The sequence below is a fragment of the Lagopus leucura genome, unplaced genomic scaffold (assembly GCF_019238085.1).
Source record: "Lagopus leucura isolate 7727_CA_CO unplaced genomic scaffold, USGS_WTPT01 Super-Scaffold_100009, whole genome shotgun sequence".
Lineage (NCBI taxonomy): Eukaryota > Metazoa > Chordata > Aves > Galliformes > Phasianidae > Lagopus > Lagopus leucura.
In genome coordinates, this window is record NW_024962266.1 from 12,061,740 (window position 1) to 12,086,972 (window position 25,233).

Genomic DNA, 25,233 nt, shown 5'->3' on the forward strand with positions numbered 1-25,233 from the left:
AGGAAGTTGTCCTCTACGCATTCCAGAAACCTCCTAGACTGCTTCCTCTGTGCTGTGCTGTACTCCCAGCATACGTCAGGGAAGTTAAAGTCCCCCATGAGGGCAAGGGCAGGCGACTGTGCAGCTTGTGCCAGCTGCTTATAGAATACCTCGTCTGTTTCTTCAGCTTGATTTGGGGGTCTATAACAGACGCCCACCAGGGTGCCTGTCTTGTCAGCCCTTCCTCTGATCTTTACCCATAGGGATTCAACGTTATCGTCCCCAGTCATAATCTCAGTAGCGTAAAAGCATTCCCTAACGTAGAGAGCTACACCACCACCCCGCCTTCCTTGCCTATCTTTCCTGAAGAGTTTATAGCCATCCATTGCAGCACTCCAATCGTGGGAGCAATCCCACCACGTTTCCGTTATGGCAACTAGGTCATAGTTTGCCTGCTGCACAATGGCTTCCAACTCTTCTTGTTTGTTGCCCATGCTGCGTGCATTAGTGTAGACGCACCTCAGCTGAGCCCCTCGCCTCTCACCTAATCCCATTACCACTTCCCCAGGCTGCTCTCTAGCAGGCCTGGCTTTATCCCCCTCCCCCTTCCTATCTAGTTTAAAGCCCTCTCTACAAGTCCCGCCAGCTCCTGGGCAAGTATCCGTCTCCCTTTTGGAGACAAGCAATTCCCATCAGCAGACCTCAGGCCAGACGCCGAGTAGACCACCCCATGATCAAAGAATCCAAAATTTTTGCGCTTGCACCAGCCTCTCAGCCATGCATTTATAAGATGGCTTTTCCTGGTCATCTCAGCGTTCATCCCTGCCACCAAGGGAATACTGGCAAACAAGGATGTACTTGTTGGATGTACTGATCTTAAGTTTAGAAGAAGCAGTGTTTGAGTGTCAAACAACTCTCATGGCCTCCCTCTCCTTCCAATGCTCTAGCCCATGGGATACTTCTAAGAAGGTCCCTGAAGAGGTTAAAGTTGGCTCTTCTGAAGTACAGCAATCCTTCCTGTTGCTTTGCTTCTTCAACATAAGATCCCGAATTCCATCATCTCATGACTGCTGCATCCTGAGCTGCCTCCAGCTTTTACACCCTCAATGAGCCCTCCCTTGTTAGTCTGAACGAGGTCAAGCAGCACACCTCTCTTCATTGGCTTCTCCACCAACTGTGTTAGAAAGTTATCTTTAATATATTGCAGGAATCTCCTGGAGCGTGCATGCCTGGATTTTTTTTTATGCAACAAATATCAGGATGATTGAAATCCCCCATAAGTACCAGTGCCCTGGATCACAAGGCACCTTCCGGCTGTTTGTAGAAGCCCGCATCAATTTCCTCCTGATCAGGTGGCCTTTAGTACACACCCACAGTAGTGTTACTGGTATTAGCCTGCTCTCACCCACAACCTCTCCACTTTTACCCCCAGGTGGAGCTTGATAGATTCTAGTTCCTCTGTCGCATGAAGAGCAATTCCACCACCTCACCTCACCAGCCTGTCTTTCCTAAAAAGGACGTAAATGTGTCAGAAAACCATTTGCATTGCAAATCTAACAAGCGCCACTGTCTAGAAACTGATTGATCGAGTAGCACAGAAATCAGTATTAAGATGCCTATCAGTATAACATACTCAGAGCCTTCTGCTTAAGAAGAACGTGTGGTAACATCTTGAGTGAACTTTTTATAAAGCTTATCATGTTTGCTTATTTATTTTATTACTTCTACTCTACAGATGGAACTTGCAAAAGAAGAGAGGTGTGAATTTCTGCCTTTCCTCTCCCCTCGGAAAGTTGTACTTAGAAGTGGACGTATTGTTGCAATGGAGTTTGTTCGAACTGAACAGGACAGTGATGGAAACTGGAAAGAGGATGAGGATCAGGTTGTTCGTCTGAAAGCTGACGTGGTGATCAGTGCCTTTGGTTCAGTTTTGCGTGATGCTGAAGGTAATCCTGAGTAATGCATTTCATAGATATCAATTGTTGTTTCAGCTGCAGCCATTTTGTGTCCTTTGGCGGTTTTGCGAAATGAGTCTTCAGATTATAAAGCTTGTGACTCAGTCCTTTCAACAGAATTTTGTTTGCCCTTTAATTATGTTTCTTAGGACAAAACTAAGAGTATGATTAACATCAGTGTTCTGTAAGTTACCGTCTAGACCAGGAACCCAAATTAGAGGTACAATTGCTCAGTATATATCTTGCTTTCCTCTCAATGCAGAAGGGATAACAAAGGATACTCCTGGGGAGTTCTTCTGGACTCACTAATTAACCTTATAGAAACTCATTATACTACAACTTCAGACTGAACTGATCTGATCTCTGAAACCATTTTTACCTGTTGAATTAAGAATTAATTAAGAATTAAGACAGATTCATTTTTCTGGTTCAGCCACTCTGCGTATCACTCACTTCTTATACGTACCCAAGAGGACTGTGGCTTCTCTCATACAAAGAAGAATTTGTTAAATTCTTCTGTGCTTTTCTCAGCATGTCTCATTGTTTACTTGTACATTACAATCTTTGGTCTTAAAAATAAATTAAATAAATAAATAAATAAAAAGGGAAAGCAAGTATTTAGTTCAGTAATAAGTATAAAGAAATTGGTATGTAGTTGGCATTTCAGTGTCTCAACATTTTACTCAGATGCAAAAGAGAGCAGAAGAAAATGATTTCAACTAAGAACACAAGAACTGAGCAAAGCTCAGACTGTGTTCTCTGACACAGGTTAAAGAGTTCAGATGCATGTAACAAAGGTGACTTGAAAGTAAAAACTTATGAACAATTCTAGAATGTTTTGTTGTTGATAATTTTTAAAAATCCCCTGGTTTAAGTCTTTTGGAAGGGTTTCCATAACCTCATGTGATAAATCAAATATTAGTCTATGCAATCAGTTTGTTTCGTTGTGATTCATAGAACTTGTGATAAAGGAGTGATTCTGTTTTTTCCTACGCTGCAAACTGCTTCATCTAAAAGGGCGAACTTTGTTGTGTTGCTTAGCCATGATAATGTGCCAGCCTTGTATTTTCTGCTATGCATTCACCCTCTAAATGACATGTTGTGAGGTTTTTAAATATGAACACAAAATTTGAGGGGAAAAAAAATCATGTAGCAATCTGATCATGAAAGAAAAGAATCATTGCCCTTGGGTTTGAGCAACACTCTTCAATTTCAGAATGTATTTTTGGTGAAACTGCTATTAAGATGGAAATCAAATTATAAAGAAAGAGGCAGGAAATATCAGCATTTGTTTTGTACGTTCTGAAAGTGAAAAGACTAAGACTGGAGGGAATAAAGTACTTATTCTGAGCATACCATTTCAGTTGCTTTTAAACCTTTATTTTTTTGCCTAAGCTGGCCTAACAAAAGTTCGATTTACTTTTCACTATTGAGCTGAATTATAACCAAATCTTCAGACATATAGAACAAAAAGGAGCGACAGCAAGACACATGAATACCTCCCAATATCTTATATTCTTAATGTCTTTCTAAAAGGCACCATGTTTTTGTATTCAAGAGATGGAAATATTCAGATTTCTCCAATAAGAGTTTGAGAAGAGAGCACCAGAAATACTTGAAACTGGACAAGGCCCTGAGCAACTCAGTCTGGCTTTGAACTTGATCTAACTTTGAAGACAAGTTTGGACTAGGCCATCTCCAGAGGGCCTTTACAGTCTGAATTTTTCCATTTCTAGATGACTCACATGCATGTTCAATAAGCATGTTATTTGTTGCACATGCAGAGTTCTGTCAATGATCTAATTTATAAGGCATCTGTGGCAATAATGGATGCTGGTACAGGTGGTATACTATTGGTATGGGTTAAACTAGCAGGATTTGTCTATTTCTTATTAATAATGTTTAATACTGATGTTACTGATGTAAGAATAAAGAAAATGCTATGAGAACCAAAGGGAATGAAATGAGACTTAGTCCCTGTTCAGTGAAGTGTAGGACATTCTTTGATATACCTGTTTTGCTTAACGCAACACAAAGACTTGTGTGCTGCTGGACTGACCAGAAGTAGTCTATACGCTAGAAAGCTTTTTCTAGTCTATTATCCTCATCAAGCTGTTTCATATTCTCTAGGGCAGTAACTATTACATTTCCACCAAAAACTCCATGCACTCGCAGTAGATGTTTAGTCTTTTCCTTTTTTCTTAAATAATATGCTAATTGTGTTTTTAAACAACAGTTCAGTAAATATTCATCCTCCCATTGGAAATCACATAAATGCATCATTCATTAGAAAGAAATCAGTTGTAAATCCATTTTATGCTCATGAAGTTGCTAATAGACAAAGCAGAAGTGTTGTCCTCTAGGCTGTTATAAGATCATTGGCACTTTACTGAAACCAGTTTAAAAAAAAAGAAAAAGATCGATCTACTATGGATAGAGTAAAAACAAGGTTTTTCTTTGTTGTTATAAAAAGATTTTGCAAGCACAAGCTGCCTTTTTCTTTTTTTTTTTTATTTAAATTTTTAAATTATTGCATAGATTACCAAACTCTTCAACCATCATAACTGATTAACATAAATCAAAAGATGAAAGAAAATTTTGTACCCTTTCTGATGCTCCGGCTTTTTTGCCTGCTTTATTATTTTGGAGGCCTGCAATGTATTACTGAAATATCTCTGGCACCATTCTAAATTGCAGCTAATCAACATATACACATGTAATGCTAATTACATCCCTAGTACTGCATGCAGCCTCAACATCCTATTCAAAACAGGTCTAGTTGGTTCTAAAGTCTAAACTTCGAGTACTTGTTTTTTTTTTTTTTTTTTTTTTTTTTTTTTTTCTGATAAATAAAAGGGAACAACATTTCGGGACGGCAAAATTTTACTCTGGAAGAAATGTCTTCATTCTCATTATATTCTTGTATATTTATGTGAAGAACCTGGACCTTATGTAGAGAACCATGACAAAAATTGTGGAAAATAGTACAGTTGGTCAGAACGTGCTCCCAAACAGAGTGCAAGACAAGTGTACTGTGTAGAGGCTAGCAACATACATTCTGATCAGCAAGCTAGTGACAGGCAGAAAATAGTTGGCAGCAGTCTTTCAGTAGGAGCCTCTCAAAGTATTACCTGGGCCCAGCTTTAACCAGTTAAAGTGCTTTTATTCCTGTTACAGTACATTAGTGGGGCAGAGATGCTGGGAAGCATGACTGTGCCTTCCTTTGTCTTCTGGGCCTCCAGACTGGGCAGTGTCAGCAGTTAATGAGACTGTTGGTGTGTGTGATAGTTACAGTTTTACATTTCAGATTAAGAAAGATACAGTGTGTTTGTATTTTTCTGAAGTAGTGCTTCTACTCACTGTAAAGGAAGTCTGCAAGATGGATATCAAAAATAACATTAATGAGCTACTAAAGCTAAAATTACAGGAACTTATGAAATTGGTTAAACATAAAAACCATTAAACTGTTTATTGAAGCTTCACAGATATACTGCAGCTAATGAGCATTTCTGCTATTTAAATAAGCCCAAATTGAACACACATTACATGGATACATAATTAGTCATGGCAGTCAAACACAGATTCACTTTTAAAGCTTTATTTGAGGAATCTTTTCCATTTGATTTGTTTTGTTAATTAAAATATTTTTTCTGTATTCACTTACATTTTAATATTGTTTTTGCAAGCACAATAATTTGCTGCTGCTTTTCCATTTGTGTTTATTTGCTCTTTGAATACAGCAAATGGAGAATATATATTCAGAACTGTCCTTTTGTTTGGTATTATTTGTGTTTAGCATTTTTGATAGCATTAGAATAATTCAACTGTATGTTATTTTTCATACAGAAAGTTTATTTCAAATTGTAGATGAGGGCTGTTCTGAAAGTAATGCCTCCTATGTTGCTATGTTGGCCCTCAACATCACAGATGTTGGTAGTCTGGCAGCAGAGACTGAACCTTCCAACAGTATTCTAATGTATTTTGTTGCTGTGTGTCAGATGGCAGCAGAGGGGCACTCTGACAAATTGGCATTTGACATGGAAGTGCATATGAAGTAAAGGTGTGCCACTGAATTCCTCAAAAAAAATGACACTCACTGACATTCGTTGATGCTTCTTGTGCATTTATGGAGAGAAGAAAGTGGATGTGAGCACACTGAGGTGGTGGGTGGTGAATTTCAGCTGTGTGACAGTGGGTCACTTCCACTAGTGCAGATTTTTATGAGCGTAGCATGCAGGCTCTTCTTCATGGCTGGCAAAAATGCACAGCTAATGGTGCTGACTATGTTGAAAAATGGTGTTTTGTAGCTGAGAATTTTCTCTATCAAATAGTATTGTTTTACTCTTTGTATCTGCTGTGTTTTCCATGGAAATAAATGGGATTTGTTACATTCAGAGCAACTTATGTAAAATATCTCATCAGGCTATAAAGGAGAAGGCAACAGAGGCACAAGATTGCATGCTGAATTTTGAAGGAAAAAAAAAAAAAGCTGTATTAGTTTGGAACTTTAAAGAATGTAAGATTGAAAGCATTAGAAAGACACTCGTCTCCTTACTCTGTCCCAAAGAGGGCACCAACAAAAACAGAAAGGTTGTTGTTCAATGGCAGCTCAGACAACTGATAGCCAGGTTCATCTCTTACAAGCTCAGGAATGGATCCAAGATTTTTTCTTACACCTTGCAGAGGCACAGAAAAAGCTTCCGCTTGGGAAGACCAATGTTCTTCCCTTCTTGCAGGCAGTAGTAAGTAGTGCAGAAAGTAGTCCCTTCAAGTGCCCTGAATATAAGATCCAAGGACATTAGGAACTCATATAAGATGGCTTTGAATCATGTCCTTATTTTTACTTAACCTAAATCTTGGAGATTATAAGAAAAACAGAAGGAAATAGCTGCTGGATATCATGTCAACCATACCACAAGGGAAATGTGCTTTCTCAGTTTTAAAAACACTGAATAAGGCAGATAAATCCTCATTCCCCTGGGGGAGGTGTTTCAAGCAGATGCATGTTGGACTTTTTGGCACTCAAAAAGCTTTTGATATAATTATGGCCATACAATTATTTTAGCACAAAACAATCCAAAGATGAATTTGAGAAAAGCAGCAGATCTGGGATAGCCGAAGTAATACCCATTTTCTTCCCACGATGAAAAGAAAGTAGCAGTCATAACTTTTAGTTGTAAATAATTTCCTGTGGAAAAACTGCATCGCCAGTAGTGTGTTGCCCTCTAATACACAGATTGTGGTTTGGTATCATCTCAGAGAAAAAAAATGTCATCTATCCCAACCCCGCTACCCAACCCTGCTGTGGCAAGTTTTCCTCTGTGATTTTTTTTTTCTTCTGAACATGTCTTTACAAGTCTGTATGTATTTGACTTGTGAGAACTGTCTGGACCACATGCTGAGATGGCACCACTGCACTCAGTAAGTTATCCTATGTATGGCTGATTGATGATTGAAAGTTGTCTTGACGTACAGTCTGAGACATAAAGAGGAAGTTAACGTATCGATTTATAAATATTACTGAAGTATAATAGGACTACTATCAGCAACCACAGGCACTTTCCTTAGCAAAACAAAAGCAAAAACCCAACCCAACAAACTCTCATTTCCAGACTGAAAAGTCTCTCGCTCTGAAGGTTCTGTTTGGTGTGACCTTTCAATAATTTAAATATTTTTAAAGGAAGCAATTTCGTAACTTTTTGATTCTGCTAGTAGGCAAATACTATTATTGCCAAGTTAAGCCAAAACTCTGCAGGGTAGGAGGGATTGTGCAAGCAGTACGTCTTGAATATAGATTAAATGTTTCTGCTTTCAGCTTAAAATTGTGATTCTGCTTTCTGAAGCAGATGAAAAATTAAAATCCAAAATTTTGGGTTTGACTCCTGTGGACATTTGTGTTTGCTAAGGGTAAAAAGGAGAACATAGGTGGGATAAGCAGATTTAAATATTTGTATCTTGCTTTTGTTTTTATTATTTTGCCCCTTATTATACACAGCTCTCCTCTTTGAAATACCCTTGTGATATTTGATTTGGAGACAAAGGGACATGCAGAGCCTGGGAAGAAAATTCCATCATGACATTGTGTAAGAATGTCTTTGAAGGTTGCTGTACACCTGGGTGTACACTGGGGCAGTAGTGTGAATTTGCCCTTGTGTTGGTGTAGGAGAAATATTCTTGTTTTAAGCTGGCAGGTTTCTCTTTTACATATATGACAGCACAAGAACATCAGTTTAATTGACCTTGGCAATCTGCATCTGCTAGCGGTATATCCCTGAGGGACAGCACAGTTTTAAGCTGCATTTTATTGCAAAATCTTCAGTTCCTTTAGACTTAAAGCCACATAAAAATAACTCACTCTGATATATGGCATCAACATTTGCTGAAAATATTTATTGAAAATGTGATTCTGTTCATGAAGCTGTTCTGGTGTGTCTCAGTGATAATAAAATAATGTTAGAAATTGCATAATCAAAATCATGTTAAGAAAGAAAGATTATTTTTAAGATGATTTATTTGTAGTCAGTGCCATTTGTCAAAATGTTTGTTTGATTTTTTTAGTCATTACATCCACGTTGTTTTTAAGGACAGTATTAGTTCACACACAGAATGCCTACATACTGTTTACTGGCTTAAAAAAATTAAGGTATTTAATGATCTAAATACTCAGAAATTTTAGTGACAAATATAGGAAAGATCATCTTTGTGTAAGCATTTTATTTTTATTGTTTCTATAATTTCACTCTTTATATATTTGCTTCAAATTGAGCCTTAATTTCAGAATGTTCTGAGCTTAAGTATCAATACAGTATGTTTTCTATTTTGTTATAATGTATCTTTTCCAGGAAAAAAAAAAAAAAAAAAAAAAAAAAAAAAATTTTTAAATCAATACACTTCTTCAAAACCAAAGCAGTCAAAGCATAACAGCATAACATTTCTTGGTAGGGAAAATGTTGCATATAAAAGTTTTCTATCAGGTTTGATAATGACCTATGGAAAAGTAGCAGTGTTTCTGTTGTGAGCATTAAGGAATGTGTGAAGTAAATTCTGAATCAATTTCTAAAAATCATAAACATTCATCTTTGTCTTTAAACCTCAAAAATCATATATGGTATATTAAGTTGTGCAGGAGTTAATATGTTAAGTTTTCAGGTGGAAAGCATGTTGATGTGGAAAGTACAGCACAAAGCCATGGGTGGAGGGGGAAAAAAATTTTCCTTCATTAGCTTTGTTCTTAGTAGGGTTTTTTCAGATTTTTTTTTTTTTCCTTGGATGTAAATAATATTAGTGTGAAAGACTTTGTAACTTCTGGGGTACATTGTTTCTTTTCAGGGAGAGAGCAGAACAACACTAAAAGCAATTATTTCTGGTAGCCAGTCACTTCTTGTGACTCTTCTTGTATTTTGTACACACCTCTGGTTTTGGAGGCACAGAGGAGCCAACCACTTACTGATGTTACCAAAGAACTGTTCCATATAGTAGATGATATTCTTCTGAGTTGTGCTACTGTGTACCTCTACTATCTCAACATAAATGTTTCTGTATAGAAAGTAATTTTTCAGTTCTGTCATAAACTCACATTTAAGTAAGTGAAAAAAATTAGACCTTGGAACTCCTTTTCTAATTGCTATCAGAATGTATTTGAGAGATTCTGGCAACATTTTTTTCTTTCTTCTGTTAACATGTTTGTCCTTCATTTTAATTGCAGTCAGAGAGGCCATGGCACCTATCAAGTTTAACAGATGGGGTCTTCCTGAAGTAGATCCAGAAACTATGCAAACGAGTGAACCTTGGGTTTTTGCAGGCGGTGATATCACTGGTCATGCTAACACAACAGTGGAATCAGTGAATGATGGAAAACAAGCCTCTTGGTACATGCACAGATACATACAGGTAACTATTTATTTATTATAGGTTAAATATGCAAGTCTAGATTATTTGCTGATTTGTACGTTACATAGTCATTCAACTTAGATTGCATACTTGATTTTGAGGAGTTGAATCCAGCTCTCTTACACTATCTTAACACTGAAATCTAAGAAACTATTTCTGAACTCCAGTTGTGAATTCCAGTCAGGGAAAATACACCGTGCAAGTAGAAGTCCTGACTGGTAATTGGGAAAAAGGAAGTGAGTCCATGGTTATTAAAAAAGTAAAATATCTCAATACTGCGTGAAGTAAAAAATAATACTGCCATCGTTGATGGCAGACATTTTTAGTATTTCTTTTTAGTATTTCTGTTTTAGTATTTCTGGAGTATAAGTGTATTAACAGTTTACAGAGAATTCCTGTGATCTACGTGAGAACCAGAGTTGGCTTTACTGAGGCTGATCAAATGGAAGCACAAGACAAAATAGTCACTGAATGCAAAGAGGAAAATAACAGAAAGGAGAATTTATCTGAGTAATGAAAATATAAGGGGTACAGACTTGAAAAACCTGGTAACTACTAGCCCTGCCTTTTCTAGTTGAGGAGAAAGCACTAACTGCAGAGGAGCTGTCAGAGATAGATACAGCCTGTGTGCAGACAGCCAGCTGACAAAGACTGTGTTCATTGTGTAAGGAACTTTTTAGAAATACGATACATGATTCATTCTTCCACCAAAAGAGATTTCAACAACTGAAGTTGGGACTGTAACAGCTCGATGTCTTTCTCCCCCATCCATCTGCTCAAAGCCTCTCTGATTGCATGTTTGTGCAATTTCATGCTGTTGGGGTCTGATTTCACTTCCTAAAAATACTTCAACTGAAAGCTTGTTGTTAGTATCTGTGCATATTTTTTTTTTCACTTGATCTAAAGCACTATTTGTGTCCTGGCTTCTTCAACCCTTTGAAAATGCTGAGTGTGAAACATCTTTAAACCCTGATGTACTTGCTTAATTTCTCAGTACACAGTGAATTTGGGTAACTGTGATACTGGGACATCTCCTTTTTAGTCTCCTTCATCTTTAACCCCTATAAATACAACTGTCACTTGAAACCCCTCCTTTTTCGTGTTGCTTCCTCCTCAAAACTTTCCTCATAAAACCATGACCCTTTTTTCTTTTTCCCTGGTATGTATTGAATGCTTTGCAGGAAATCTGAATAGTCTGGTTTGAGAATTAGAATTTTAAAGCAAGCAGGCTTGTGATATTAGAGAATTTCCGTTACCCTTTGCAGGTTTCAAGGCAGCTTATTCGACCTTACAATCTCACCAGGAAGCTAATGGGAAATCCTTACAGCAATCTTCACAGGAAAGTTTCCAAATGTCAAGTGTCACCTTTCCAGCTGTTAGATGAATGGGTAGCCCAGGGGCATTTATTTGGATGTGCAGCCCTTGTAAAATCTGGTTGCTGTGGTGGAGTGCGCTGTAATTTGGCAGTTTGCTTTACCAGTTCTTGGACTTGGTAGATCTGAAGGAGGGTTTGTATTTTAAAGAAGTTGTTTATGAGAGGATAATGTTACCCTCATGTCTATAGAGGTAGATAATGTATGTGGGTGCATACTTTTGTGTGTATTGCATGGTCATTCCACTGCCCCATATTCTGAAAACTTTCCATGTGAAATGAAGAAAAACCTTTTAAAAGTACCTTATTTCTCTTTACTTTGAGATTCTTAAGGTAAGCAGTCTTTGTGTGAACTGAGTGTCTGAATTAAGTATGATAGGTATTAAACACATTGTTATCATCTATTCATTTGCATTTTAGTTACAGAAATAGGTAGCCATTTTCAAAATCATCAGCTCTCTCAGTAATTGAATCTATAAATAATGCAGTCAGTGTTTAGTAAAATAGAAATATTCCATAAAATATACCTACCAACTCAAGACAAACCCCCCACCGCCCCAACTCCTTGCAGAAATTCCTGTTTGAACAGTATGCTCCTGCTATCCGAACCTACTCCAGACAAAAGGCTAAACAAACAGATGGGCTAGCTATGTGCCCTAAAACTCCAATCATTTCAAGCTCTGGCACACGGTCAAGTGAAGCATGAGATCTAGACTCAAGAACTCTCCAGTAGAAATGCCTTATGTTCAAAACCAGGAATTATTTACAGAAGCTTCTTGGCTGCTCTTTCTCTGGAAACTTTCCATCATTAGTTGCCTAAATGTCTCCTGCCTCTTAACATTTTCTGCCCACTCTGCTAAGCATGGGTTAATTTCAGAAATTGTTGCCTGCAGCTCTGTGTTGGCTTAGTTTCTATAAAGATGACCAGTCAAAACCTAACCAAGGGCAGATGAAGAAGAACCTGTTTGAAAATGCAGTCTCCTTTAAACAATTCTCTACAGGTCGGTAGGGGTTCAAACACAGCCATTTCAATTAATGTAACTATGTGCTACTCCCATTTTTTCAGGATTCAGACTTTTTTGTTACTCCATGAATGTTGTAAAAACATATTTAAATTAGTTTTGGTGATTTATTTAATTTGGGAATTTAATTTGGGCATTATAATGGCCCTTGCTTTTGTCCAAAGGTAACTTTGTAATAGTGGGCAGAGCAATATAGGCTGCTATTCTGCTCTATGCCTCAGTTAGCATCCATTTCTTCCATTTCTTCTTGATCAGTGAATGGGATTTATTATTAACTATTACACAGTAGCTATAGTCAGGATAATTTACAATTATTGCAGGACTAACTAATAATTTTCTGTGCCTGCTTTGAAAACAAGACAGCTCTCCCATCACAGTTCTTGCATTGTTTTCTTTCTTGACCAGGAAGGTTTAGACACCAGCCTTGACTCTGTACTCCTCCTCCATTCATTCATACACTTTCCTGAGAAGCATTTTCCTATATTTGGCTGTCAATATGACATCTTATTCTCACTAAAATCTTTCTAACAAAATGATTTTCCCACTCTTTCCCATAATTATCCTTTTTTTTTTAAAAAAAAAAAAAAATTAAATCTCTTTGTTTATTTGTTTAGTAGTTTTACTGGCCCAGTGTGACCAGTATCTTTCATATTTTAAAATTGGCATGTATACTATGCACTTGAGAAATAGAGGACCAGATCTCATCTGATATAAATTGTACTTCACTTAGGTGAAATATGAATTTTGAACACATCTCTGTGTTCTGTGCAACTCTGAACCAGTGTTGTGTATTTATTATTATATTTCTTTATCTATGCTGTCAAAAATACAAATCTGAAGAGTATAGCTGTTGATTCTTTTCTGAAGGTTGACCCTTCTCATATATTTCTCAAGCATGTAAGAAAGTACCTTATTTCATAATCGATGCCAGAGATGGGTGTTTCCCAGGAAACTTGTCTTTGAAGCTGTTAATTATACTCTCTACTTCTATTCATGAGAACTGAAAGAAAAGAGATGAATGTCCCTTGTCTTGTAAACCACCATGTAAAACACTAGCATCGAGACAAGTAAGAAAACATTTTCAAAAAGTTGGACACAGTGCACGTGCAGGGGACCTGTAACTGCATTACTATTGACTAAAAAATATGTCTGTTCCAGAAAGAGAAAGCCTGAAAGAAGCATTAGAAAATCCCTGACTGGACAGAGCCCTGAGCAACCTGCTCAAGGCGATCCTGCTTTGAGCAAGGATGTTGCACTAGATCATCTCCAGGCATCCTTCCAATCATTCTGTGATTTTTCTTTTTTTGTGAAATAACATAAACATATTTAATAAAGCCAAGGTGTATAAAACAAAGTCACGTAACAGATAATTGGAAAAAGGTTAGAAGATATACAAGTAAGGGAGAATTAAAAAGAGAGTGAAAGGCAGGAATGAGATGAAAATATTTCAGAAAAACTCCCAAGCAGTAGGATTTGTAGAGAAGACTCTCTGTGAAAAATACCAGTAATACAACTACTCACTCTCATAGTCTGTCTTTGTTAAAGGCACAAAAATGGAGTTAGACCATATCACTGTGGTTAAGAATTTTCTCCATCTAAAGAAAATGAATGTCACAAATTCTATCAGGTTTAATGCTCGGTCCCTGTCTCAGCCCTGCACTACAGGCTGTGCTGCTTTTGCCTCTGGGCATATCCTGGTTAGAGCAGGGCAGGGACACCGCACACTGTGTGCTGGGGATTTTTTACCGCGCTCTTGCAGTGTCCAAAAAATTGCCATGACTGAAACAATAAAGTAAGTACCTGCAATATTGTTAGCTTTGCTGGTTGGCATCAAATTAGAGGAAGAGTGAGCCACGCTCTTTGTCCTCTGCTTTTAAAAATCAAGGGAAGAGTTATTATAAATAAACTCTTGCCTGCAGGCTTTCTTTTCCTATTTGTTTTGCGTTGTCAGGGAAATCCTTCATTATAAAGATTATTTTGCTTTCAGGAACCTATAAAACATTATAGTTTGCCAAAAGTTTTGCTTTGTAGAAAACAACACATCAGGGCTTACTAAATTTATTTCTTTTATAAGCACTGTGCTGAAAGGAAAGAACAGCAAAAATAAATAGAGCTAAAAGTGAAGTGATAGGATGGAGGAAGATAAATCTGCAGGGATATAAAGCTACTGGCTCCTGAACCTCCAGCTCCATCCTGCCTTTGTTTGTTTTTGAAGACCTGGATTCATCCGCTTTTTTTATTTTATTTCTTTTCTCCTCCTGTTCTGCTACCTGGGCAGACTCAGGCCACCCCAACACAAACAAATGGTTAGGCACATTTTGGGGTCCTTCAGTGATCCTTGATGAAATTGCTAGTGGTTTTGCTCTTCATGAGGATAGTTCAGCGGGAAGAATAGGCCTGTTTGAAATGTTTGGGCAAGTGGCTTGTGACCAATTTACATGCAGGAGGAAAGGACTATTTTTGCATGGCTAAATTCAGTAATCTCACTCGAGTCTTTCTCTTCTTTAGTAGATATTTTTGTTTATTTATGCATCTATTGCATTATATTTATTTTGCTTTATCACAGGATGCTCATTTTGGGTTGCTATTAGGATTCGCTTTCATGTAACATTCCTTTTAGCCGAGAGCAGCTTTAGAGATTATATTGTCCTGCTTGGGAAAAGAAACGGTACAATGTAACTTAAGCTGCAGCACTTCACCTATTTATCTGTGTATCTCTCTGTGGCAATCAATATTTACAGTTATACAATGATGGAGTAATTTGTGAATCATCCACTGAAGTATACCCACACAGACCATGTGTACAGTTCTGGATACAAATAATAATAATAAATTAACAAATGGCTGCTTTCAAAATGGAAAATTGGGTTTATTGCTCAAATGTGCAAATGCGGGGGAGTTGGCCAAAAGCTTTTCCATAAGTCTCTTAGCTGTCGTTCTGCCAGATTCAAATTCAGAGTTCAGTGTAAGAATTCAATATATTGATGTTGGTTTCAGCAGGTATCGCAGCTTGCAAATATATAGCAGAAAAAAGTGCTACCATTTAAAAAATGCTCCTATATCTGTTCTGTGATCCAGAAGGATCATAAAGTGACTACATCAGCTGCTGCCTGGGAGTAGTGGTCAAGTGGTAGGGTTATGCAAAAATTAGCTTTCTACAAAATGGGCACCAATGGGGACATGTGCAGATTGACATCATTTAGACTAATCTCACTACTTTCCATAGTGGCTTTTAATGCCATCAGAAGATTTGGCCCACAGATGTGTGCTCTCTGTCCGAGGAAATCTAAGGTCAGAATCTGAGACAAGAATCCAGGCATTTCTGAGGCAAAACCAACAAATTAACTGTGAAGATTGGTAACAATCTGATGAACAAAAGATGCTAAAACAAAAATCAAACAAAACAATGGAAAAGCTTCGTTCTCTTCATGCTTATTACTTTTCATGGATGAAGAGGGGTAAATAAGTAACAACAACAAACAGAGAGGTAGCAATTCTTAAGTTGAGGTTTTTCACTGCTACAGAAAACACTAACAAATGCTGTTACAGTGTTTCTTCCTTTTTGTTTTACTTTGCTGATGCTGTGGTGAGATTTCCTAGAAACATAGACTGCGTGGGTATTTTCTATGTACTCAAAATATCTGCCTTATTTTGTTGTGGTTATATCAGCTCCAACTTCTAAGTGAGTAAAGATTTTAATTCTGCCTCCTGCAGCCTGATTAGGATGCTGTTCAGCATCTGTACGTGGAAGATTCTGTCTGTACAATTTTTGCAATATTAAATGCAACATTTACATTGAAAGCATTTCACTTTGACTCTCCAGAGAAAATGCCACCTTTAAAACTGAAAACAAAAGTGACTGTGGTGTCACAGGCATAATGTGTATGTTCTTCTTTGATCTTGAATCAGAGTCTAATTTTTTTCACTTTTGAAGTATTCATGTTTGTTAGTAGATTTGCATATTTTGATATGTATTCCAAGGCATAGAAGAGAAAAGTGCATGAAGTCCAAGTATACTGAGTCGGGGTGAAAGCCTACAGAGTGATCTTGCCTGTGGATTCGTTCCCTCATTTTCCAGAAATCTGTACACTGGATATAGAATACCCTGAGTTGTAAGACATCCACAAGGATCCTTGAATCCAACTCCTGACTCCATAAAGAACCACACAAACTTCAAACCCTAAGTCTGAGTGTGTTGTCCAAATGCTTCTTGAACTCCAGCAGCTTGGTGCTGTGACCACTGCTCTAAAGAGCCTGTTCCATGCCCACCACCCTCTGATGCAGAACCTTTTCCTAAAACACAGTTTTCATAGGTCACCACCTGGGAAGAACACTAGAAAGGGCCTGTCTATACGTGTTTGGTGTTGGTGTTTGTTGGTGTTTTTTTTTGCTTTTTAATTCTCACTATTGCTGACTGTGTAGGGAACAGAACTGGCTATTCAGAATGGTGAAAACAAACAAACAAACAAAAAAACAACGAAACAGCAAACCTTTGGATTAAACCAGGCAGTAGAGGATATGAAATAACTGTTTCATTATTACAGTTCTTCATGTGACATAATATTTCAGCATAAAGGCTATTTGGACAGAACATGTTCCACATGCAAGTGATTGGTATATTTTGCTGATTTGCAATACTTGAATATAAAATAGAATCATTCAAATTTAGTTATTATGTATGAATGATGATGATTATTATTATTTTTAACTCTTATCAAGGTTAATAGTAAATTATATAAAAATGAATCAGCAAAAATTACTGTGATATTTTTCTTTTTACAGTCCTTATATGGTGCTGCAGTTTCTACTACTCCAGAACTACCACTCTTCTATACTCCCATAGATTTAGTAGACATCACTGTATTAATGGCTGGACTGAAGTTTCCAAATCCTTTTGGCATTGCCAGTGCAACTCCTGCTACTAGTTCCTCAATGATTCGAAGAGCTTTTGAAGCTGGATGGGGCTTTGCTGTCACTAAAACATTCTCCCTGGACAAGGTAAGAATATAATTCAAGTCATATTTAGCACATAACTAATTTTTTGCATATTTGAAAAAGGTCTAAATCTTTTGGAAGTCTCACAATCTAGGCTCTAAGGATAAGCAGGGTAACAGTGCATCACTCATGTCTAAGCACTGTTTCACTCATTGACTTACTCATGTAAGTCAAATTATCTTGGAAGTTCCAACGCTGCAGGTTAAAGGTAAAATAATTTCTGTTTGTGATTTGTTTTTAGGGTTTTGTTTTGTTTTATTTCTTGTTGGGTTTTTGTTTGTTTGTTTGTTTGTTTTTGCTATTAAATGCATATTCTTCCCTTTTACTCAACAATGTTTTTAATATTAGTGAACTAGTAACAGTAATGGTACTGTCATAAAAATTGCAGTGAAATTGTTTTCTGTGAGAGATCAGAATTCAGAGGGAGTGAATGACAGCTTTATCAAGCAACTCCTGAAAGGCTGCTACTTTGCCAAGGACTGCCAGGATAAGCCATTGAAACTGAGTTCCAATTGCAGTTTAATAATGCACGCGTGAGCTTGAGGCTGAGTGGATGAGGAAGATGGAGGCACTGTAAAACAAGCCTATGGAGAGGCAAGTAGTTCTGTTGGAGGTTTGTAGCTCAGAGACAAAGCTTCAGTAAGATGTAGTGGAAGAGGAAGGAGTTAAAATAAATTTTTGAAGACTTTGGCTCCGTGTGGCACCTAAAACAAATTCCTCACACAAAGTTAACACAAAGTATTTTGTGTTAACCTGAAGTGGGTGAAGGATAGTTTGATCTACAATTTGCGTTTGCAGTGGGTTTTCTGTTACAATATTCAAAATAGCAAAGTGAGATTCTGAGCAAGAAGTTTAGACTGTGAAAGAAAAGGGTGATTTTGAGAAAAGTATTGCAGAGGAAAGAAATGAGATTTTGGCTGGGGCATAGACACAGTTCGGCTGATGTTGGGAGGAAGAATATCAAAAGTAAAGTCTCAGTAATGGTGTGAATGGTGGTAATGCATTGTCAATTAGTGACAAAGGGTATCATGGAGTGAAGAGAGCTTTTGAGATGTATTTGGAAGGAAGAGACTTTTATTCTTTGTTCAGATATGAAATGTAAAAGAGGATTGGTGGATGGAGACCTTAGCAGGAGAGAAAAAGTAGGCTTTTTGCTCTGCTACCTCAGCAGGTAGCCTTCCAACATCAGGAAATTGTAAGGACAAAGGACTGTGTTACTAGAGAAGACTATAAAAGATGTCAGAGTGGCTTCTTCTCACACTAGAAGTATTCCAAGGAAGTCAGTGCTCCTATAGATTGCAATGGAGATTCTAGTCTATTTTACAGGATTTCTTATTAAAACACTTTTCAGGACATAAATGTCATTCAAGTATGTTTATAACTGACTTATGTGCATAACATACTGTCAGCTGTAATTATTCAGTGCCTAGACTGAAGGTAACTTATAGCAAGTCCTGAGATTTATGTATTAACCGATGTTATTTCTGATATGCTTGCAGTTCTCTCAGACAACACATTGATTGCTGGGTATTTTGAGAGCTAAACAGATACTGTCTGGTTACAGATTTGAGTAGTAGTTCAGAAAGAAAGAAGGAAGCAATTGTAGGAAGTGATGGTGATAGTCCAATAAATAGCAGATTCTCAGAATCCTTTCAGAATCAGTAGTTGAAATCCAGTGCCCCTGGATGCCGTGCTCTGGATGTATCATTCCAATGGAGATCTTTCAAGAGAGATGATGTCTTGAATTGTATGTTGCAGTGTGCAGTAACACTGTCGCACACAAATACTAACAAGTTTTTCTACCACTGTAGTCTTCCCAATAGTCTTCCTATAGCAGTAAAGCCTTAGTATTTCTAATGATTTGAGATGCTTGGCTGGAAGATGCTGAAGACATAAAACTGCTTGGTTTATAGTAGCATCATGAAAATTAATGCTACAAAAATAAATATTTCAAATGAGAAGAAATGCACAATGAGATACAGCAGTTATTCTTTGAACCACAAATACTACACAAAGACTGCTATGTTGACTTAATGCTGAAACAAATAATTGGAATAGATTTTTGATTAATGTAAGCTGGCATAATGTGTTTTTTTAAAAAACAAACAACCAAAAAACACGTAGCTTTGCTTGCATAGACACAAATCCTATGCATTGTTTAGAAGGGAACAGTACGCTCTCATGGGCTGCAGTACCTATGGAAGCAGATTTCTGATTTCACTCTCCTTCCAAGCTAGTAAAAGCTGACTGTGCAGAAGGGCCAGAAACAAAGGTTTCCTGAAGTGAAGAAGAGTTTCAGGGAGAATGGGAGCTTGCTTGACAACTTTTGACAGCTGAAGCTTTTCTACTTCAGCCTTGGTTGTATGTGGTACAATCAGGATTCTGCTTTTATCCCTGTTGTCTCCTTGTCTAATATGTCCTGGCTAGATTTAACTGCTTGTGCAACAGTGGGAGCTTAGCAGCAGTCAAAACACTCCCTCTTCTAGGACTGACTGCTGAATGCACCACCATGTTCAGTCTCTGATAGGGAAACCAATGACTTCCCTATTGAGTGCCGGTGTCATTTGGCACTTTAGCAAAAGTGGCTGATGCGAGGTAAATTTGGATGACATTTGACTACTGAAGAGCATATACAGCTGAAATACATGGATTAAGTACAGTGTGATGGAATAAAATCAGAGAGAAAGGCAGGATGAAATACGGAAGAAGGATATCCAAGAAAAGAGAGAAAAGGTTTTAAGTTGGAGAGGAGTGATTATCATGAGGATCATGTCACATGAACTTCTTTTTCCTCATTCATTGCCTAGCACATCAAAGTCTTGTAAAACACTAGGCTGGGGTACCTGAAGCCCAGGAAAGGCCGTGCGTTCTTATATTGGCCAACTGTTGGAGAGCAACTGAGCAATAGTATCTGCTGGACCATAATTTACTTCCCCAGATTTCCCAGCCATTATCTGTCTTGCATAGCTTTGGTGTACATGGGAGGTATATAGCATAGGGAATATTTTAGAAAATGGTGGATATTACAGTTTGTAATATAAATATTAATTACATGGTGCTATGCCTGTATGCGTCTATATGTTTTAGAAGAGGAGGGGGTCATGATTCATGATTTGCAGAACTTTATTTATGAAAGCAATCATATATGCATAGCACCATTAATATTGAGTAGATTTGATTTCTTCCAGAAGTTAGAATAGCTGCTTTTAACATGGACTATCACTAGGCAAGAAAAGCGGTAGCAGAATAAAAATGCTCCTTTACACCCACCTTCTTCTATACTCATGTCTTCACTCTTGTGTAGAATCAATAACTCATTGCTCTGTTGGTTCAAACAGAGCTTCTGTCTTATTCAGATAACTCTGCTACAAACTACTATTTGTAAATTCTGTCAGCAAGCTATTTGAAGGGGAATGGAAAAGCTGCATATCGTAGAGTCCACAAAGAAATGAGTATCAATCATTACCTCTTTTAGAAGAACACAAAACTACCTACAGAATGAGAAATATTGTGTTAATTAAACAAGTAACAACGAGTGGGAGGTTTTTTTAGTAGAATTGTTGTACTGAGCTGGTTTATTTACTTAGAATTTATTATTGAATACTGGTTAGTATATAAAATTTGCATTAAAATCTTTAATCAGAAAGTTTGTACAAACACAGTATCAAAACAAGCCAGGGATTATATGAACTGTGCATGTCTTTTCTCTAGACATTTCCACTACCACTCTGAATTTATATATGAATTTGGGTTTTATCAACTCAACTCAGCTTTGTTGTTCTCCTAGTGCACTGTATGGGCTGCTTAGAAAGAGGAAAAAGCATGGGATAACAGCAATATTTGCTTTGATTTTTAGATGCTTCCTTCACTTGTAAAATTTAATTCTGATTAATCAGATACATCTGTCTTTATTCTGCTGTGACATGCATTGATTTGTGATGCTGTCGCTTTCAATAATGTGGAAGCAGTTGCCTTTATTATGAGAACAGGCAGAAATCAACATGCAGACTAACTTCATTTCTAATCTTTAATGTATTTTCATTGTATATGAAGCAAATTGCATGCATGATCTTAAAAACAAAACTACAATTAAAACTAGATTATGTTTGAATGAACCCATACCAGAGAAAACTTTCTAGTCATAATATATGTTTATACCAATCACTGAAGCAGAATTTGCAATATATTTTCAGAACCATTTCTAAATGAAAACCATTCCTGGTAGAGAATTCATTAATTTACACAGGATACATAGCATATCTATATGCTGTTATTTCAATATGCAGATTCTGCCATCAACCAGTTATCTCTGTATGTTTGCACTATGTGCATCTTACTTTATAATTGAAAGTGGTAAAAAATCATAAAACAATGACATATTGTTTTCCATAACATTAGTAGTTCACACAAGTGAATCTGTATTTTAAAAATATATATTTTTGTATGATATTACAGCGTAGTAATTTAGATTAAACTAGTTATAATTTATGGTGGCAAGCCAAAATGCTGTTTAAGATGCATTAAAATGCAGAACCATGACATTTGAAATTCTGATGTTCTTAATATGACAAAGGTTATTCTATGGAGTTTTTCTATAATATGAAATATTAATATTTCACAATACAGTTTTGATGAAGTACAATTTGCCTAGCTTGCATATGATAAAGAAATTAAATGCTTACCAAGGGAGTTCAGTGAGAATTAGAGCCTTGCCTGAACATCTGCTTGAAATGTTATTATCCTGTCCTACTGACAGCATCGCTCCCTCATTGTTTTTTGAGATTGACAGCTGAATATTGTACTGATTTCTGCAGCAAATATGTTTAGGTGAACTTTGTTTCGTTTTTTAGAAATTTAGAATGTGCTTTTGATTTCCAACCTATTTTTTTTTTTATACACCTGACATTTGTAGGTGCCAGATTGAGGTCTAGTATGCTGTAGCAAAGATAGACCATTGACTTGCAACTAAATGCCAGTTGATATCTCAGTAAGCAGAAATATTACTATTCTTCATTGTGTGGTCTGTATGAAAGCTGTATGGGCTTTCTTTGGGGAGACAAATGATCAGATTGTTAATGTCAAATATAAAAAGGACTGTTTGCCTTCTTACTAAATAACATCAGACAACTTTTATTAACTACATTATTTGAAGAGAAAAAATGAACATTTTACAGAATTCCTTTGCATATGAAACTCTTTAGGTTGAATTATTTATTGTTTTTACAATTTTTAAAATGATTATGAATGGTCTAAATATTCTTATATATTCTTTACATACATTGTTTTGTTCTTTATTTCTGAAGGAATGTTAATAAGAAGTATTATCTTCATTGTTTCCAATTTTTACATTATTTAAATCTCTTCATGTAACTAGCAAAATCTAACACAGGAGGTAAAAGGCCATAGAAATGAAATTGGGTGCATTTATTTTTTAGATGCTGTAACACCAACATTATTATTTTGCTTGAATACTTTTATACAGAAAATGTGTTACTTTGCTGCAAAAAGAAACAAACCATTCTATAAATCTGAGAAGGTGACAGGAATTTATAATATATTAGTTTATAGACGAAAGGGGCTTTATTAGTTCAAACAAACAAACAAACAAAAAAAAAACCCACAACAAAAAACCTTTGGACAAATGTCTAACCATATAGCACTAAATATGGCAAAGATATATTTCTTCTGCACAGAGCACCACAGTTTGCTCTTCTGTGGAGAACTTTGTTAGCCCAGGGTGTGGAGCACAGTGTGACAACACGTCAGTGGATTGCAAGGAGGGATCTGTCACACAGGGGTGTGAGCAGTGTGGCAGTAAATTGACATTCATGCTGAAGGAGAGAATTCTACAGTGGAGCAACAAAACAAAACAAAAGCTTTCTGCATCTCCCTTCTCCTTCCATTCATGCTCAAGGGGCAGCGTGAGCTTGGCTGTAACATTTGTCTTCTGCACCTTGAGCTCATTTCATAAGTTTCATAGAGCCATTGTCCAGCAATAACATACCTTCCTGAAGGCTGTAACGCAGAGCTGGCCATCGAAGGAAAAGTTAACTGTATTTCTTAAAGCTGGTTCTTGGTATGCTCAGATTCCTCACCTGTAATTGTCTAGGGATGCATTTTTATTTCTTTTTCCTTTTTGAACCAATAGATTAAAACACTATAGCAACAATGGATCAACACACAGTTTAAATTTGACAATTAAATTTGGACAACTTGTATATAGAAGTCTATAGTAGTAAACCAGTATTTTCATGGAACGTTTTGCACTTAAAGCAGAACAACTGAGAAGCAGTTTTAGTAAAATTTGGAAAAGGGTAGAGACTGTAATACTGAGTATTTTGCTACATAAGCCATTCTATTAAGAATACTTACCAAAAGTAAGTTAGGAGGAAACACTCCTCTGCATAATGTGTCATCTGGCGAAGTGACCAGTAGTTAAGAGGAGACATCTTTTCTAATAACAGCATGACTACTAGCCAATAAAGCAGAATGGATTTTTGACAAGTAGCTAAAAGTCTAACCAGTATTAATTTTTATGGTGAAGAAGATGCTTTGCTCTTTGTTACCCTTACTTTATTTACTTCCTTCTTAAAATGTTGTCAAATACTGAGCAAAGGAGAGAGAGAGAAAAACGAAGAACACAGACATGAATGCTTTTTTCAAAACTGCTAAGAATCTTCAGCTCCTGGTAGCTGTATCTGAATACTCAGTGTTTTTGAATATCGCTTCCTGAATAGACAAGATTAGCAAAATCAGGTACATAACATACTTGTGTCAAATATTATCCAGACAAAATATTCTTCAGCTATTTCTTATGCCCTTGTAAGATTATTGATAATTTTGACACTACTTCATGTAATGTTGTGTCAGAAAGACAGTTTCAGCGTAGGGCAGAAATTGCCAAATGTAATTCTGAAACTTAGAATTTTTACCTGTAATTTTCAGTCTCAGTTAAGAGTTATAGCAGACTATTTTTAGTATTTTGTTTTACTGAAAACAACAGAAAACAAATGTTGGGGCTCCACCTTTGCTTACTAATACTACAGGCTGCAGATGTGTTGAGGAAGGCATACTTCTGACACCATGCCTTCTCCCCCAGGCATCAGCTATAGTTGTTTCTTGGTCAGCTCTGCACATGGTAAATGGCAGCCTGTCTGTTGGATGAGAACTTATCTGCACCAGGAAAAAGAGAGTTGAAGCATCCCATACAGCCTTTGAGCTTCTGCAGAAATAAGGTCCCAAACTGACTCTCTGTGGACAATCTTAACTTCAAACATGTATGTTTAGGTACACAACTTGTGTTAACAAGCTTGCAGACATAAGATGAAATGATGGAACTGTCTGCAAGATAGCATGTATTTCCACACATGGGTTTACAGGGTTTTAGCTTAATCATTTTTCAAGTGATTTTTGTTTATGCCAGAGTACCTCTTATTGATGCGGGCAGCATGCATCATCTAAACCTCAGGTTAGCTCAGATCATGATTTCCCAATTGGTAAATGAACCTGGTAGGGCTGTGTTTAATGCTCATTTGTCCACACAAGAAGTTAAGAAAACAAAGAGCAGATTTTTGAATCTCACAGTAATATAATTGCATTTACTCCTGATGATGTTTTTATAAAACCAGAATGAAGTCTCTTATGTTTAAAACTCGAGAAGTTCCTTTATTAAAACATATTATCAATGGAAATATGTATGTCACTGTATACTAAATAATGCTTCTTATCATTAGTTGAGGTGTTGCCATTGTCTAAATATAGAACATAGTCAACTGTAGTTTTACAGGACTCCATCCTTCAGAAGGAAAGTGTAGGATTTTTGTCTGTAGCATGTAGAATGTCTGTAGCAGAGTTAATTGCGGCTGGAGACTAGTGTCTCCATTCCATGAACTCTGGAATTATTACTCTATAAGTTGTCACAGATAATTGCAAAATCCAATTTTTGGTCTACAGGAAAGGGAACACACATCTTTAATACTCTTAATGTATGTGTTATCATTTAATGGTACATTTTGACATC

General features: G+C 36.8%; 1 protein-coding gene across 2 annotated transcripts in view; it reads left to right on the forward strand.

Annotated features, from left to right (window-relative positions):
- DPYD (dihydropyrimidine dehydrogenase) overlaps positions 1-25,233 on the forward strand; it is a 316,371-nt gene that overhangs the window by 145,945 nt on the left and 145,193 nt on the right. For both annotated transcript variants that reach the window (XM_042873805.1, XM_042873806.1), the window contains exons 11-13: positions 1,715-1,925; positions 9,640-9,824; positions 17,001-17,216. In XM_042873805.1, the coding sequence (XP_042729739.1) occupies positions 1,715-1,925; positions 9,640-9,824; positions 17,001-17,216 (612 nt within the window). The remainder of the gene's footprint in view (positions 1-1,714; positions 1,926-9,639; positions 9,825-17,000; positions 17,217-25,233) is intronic.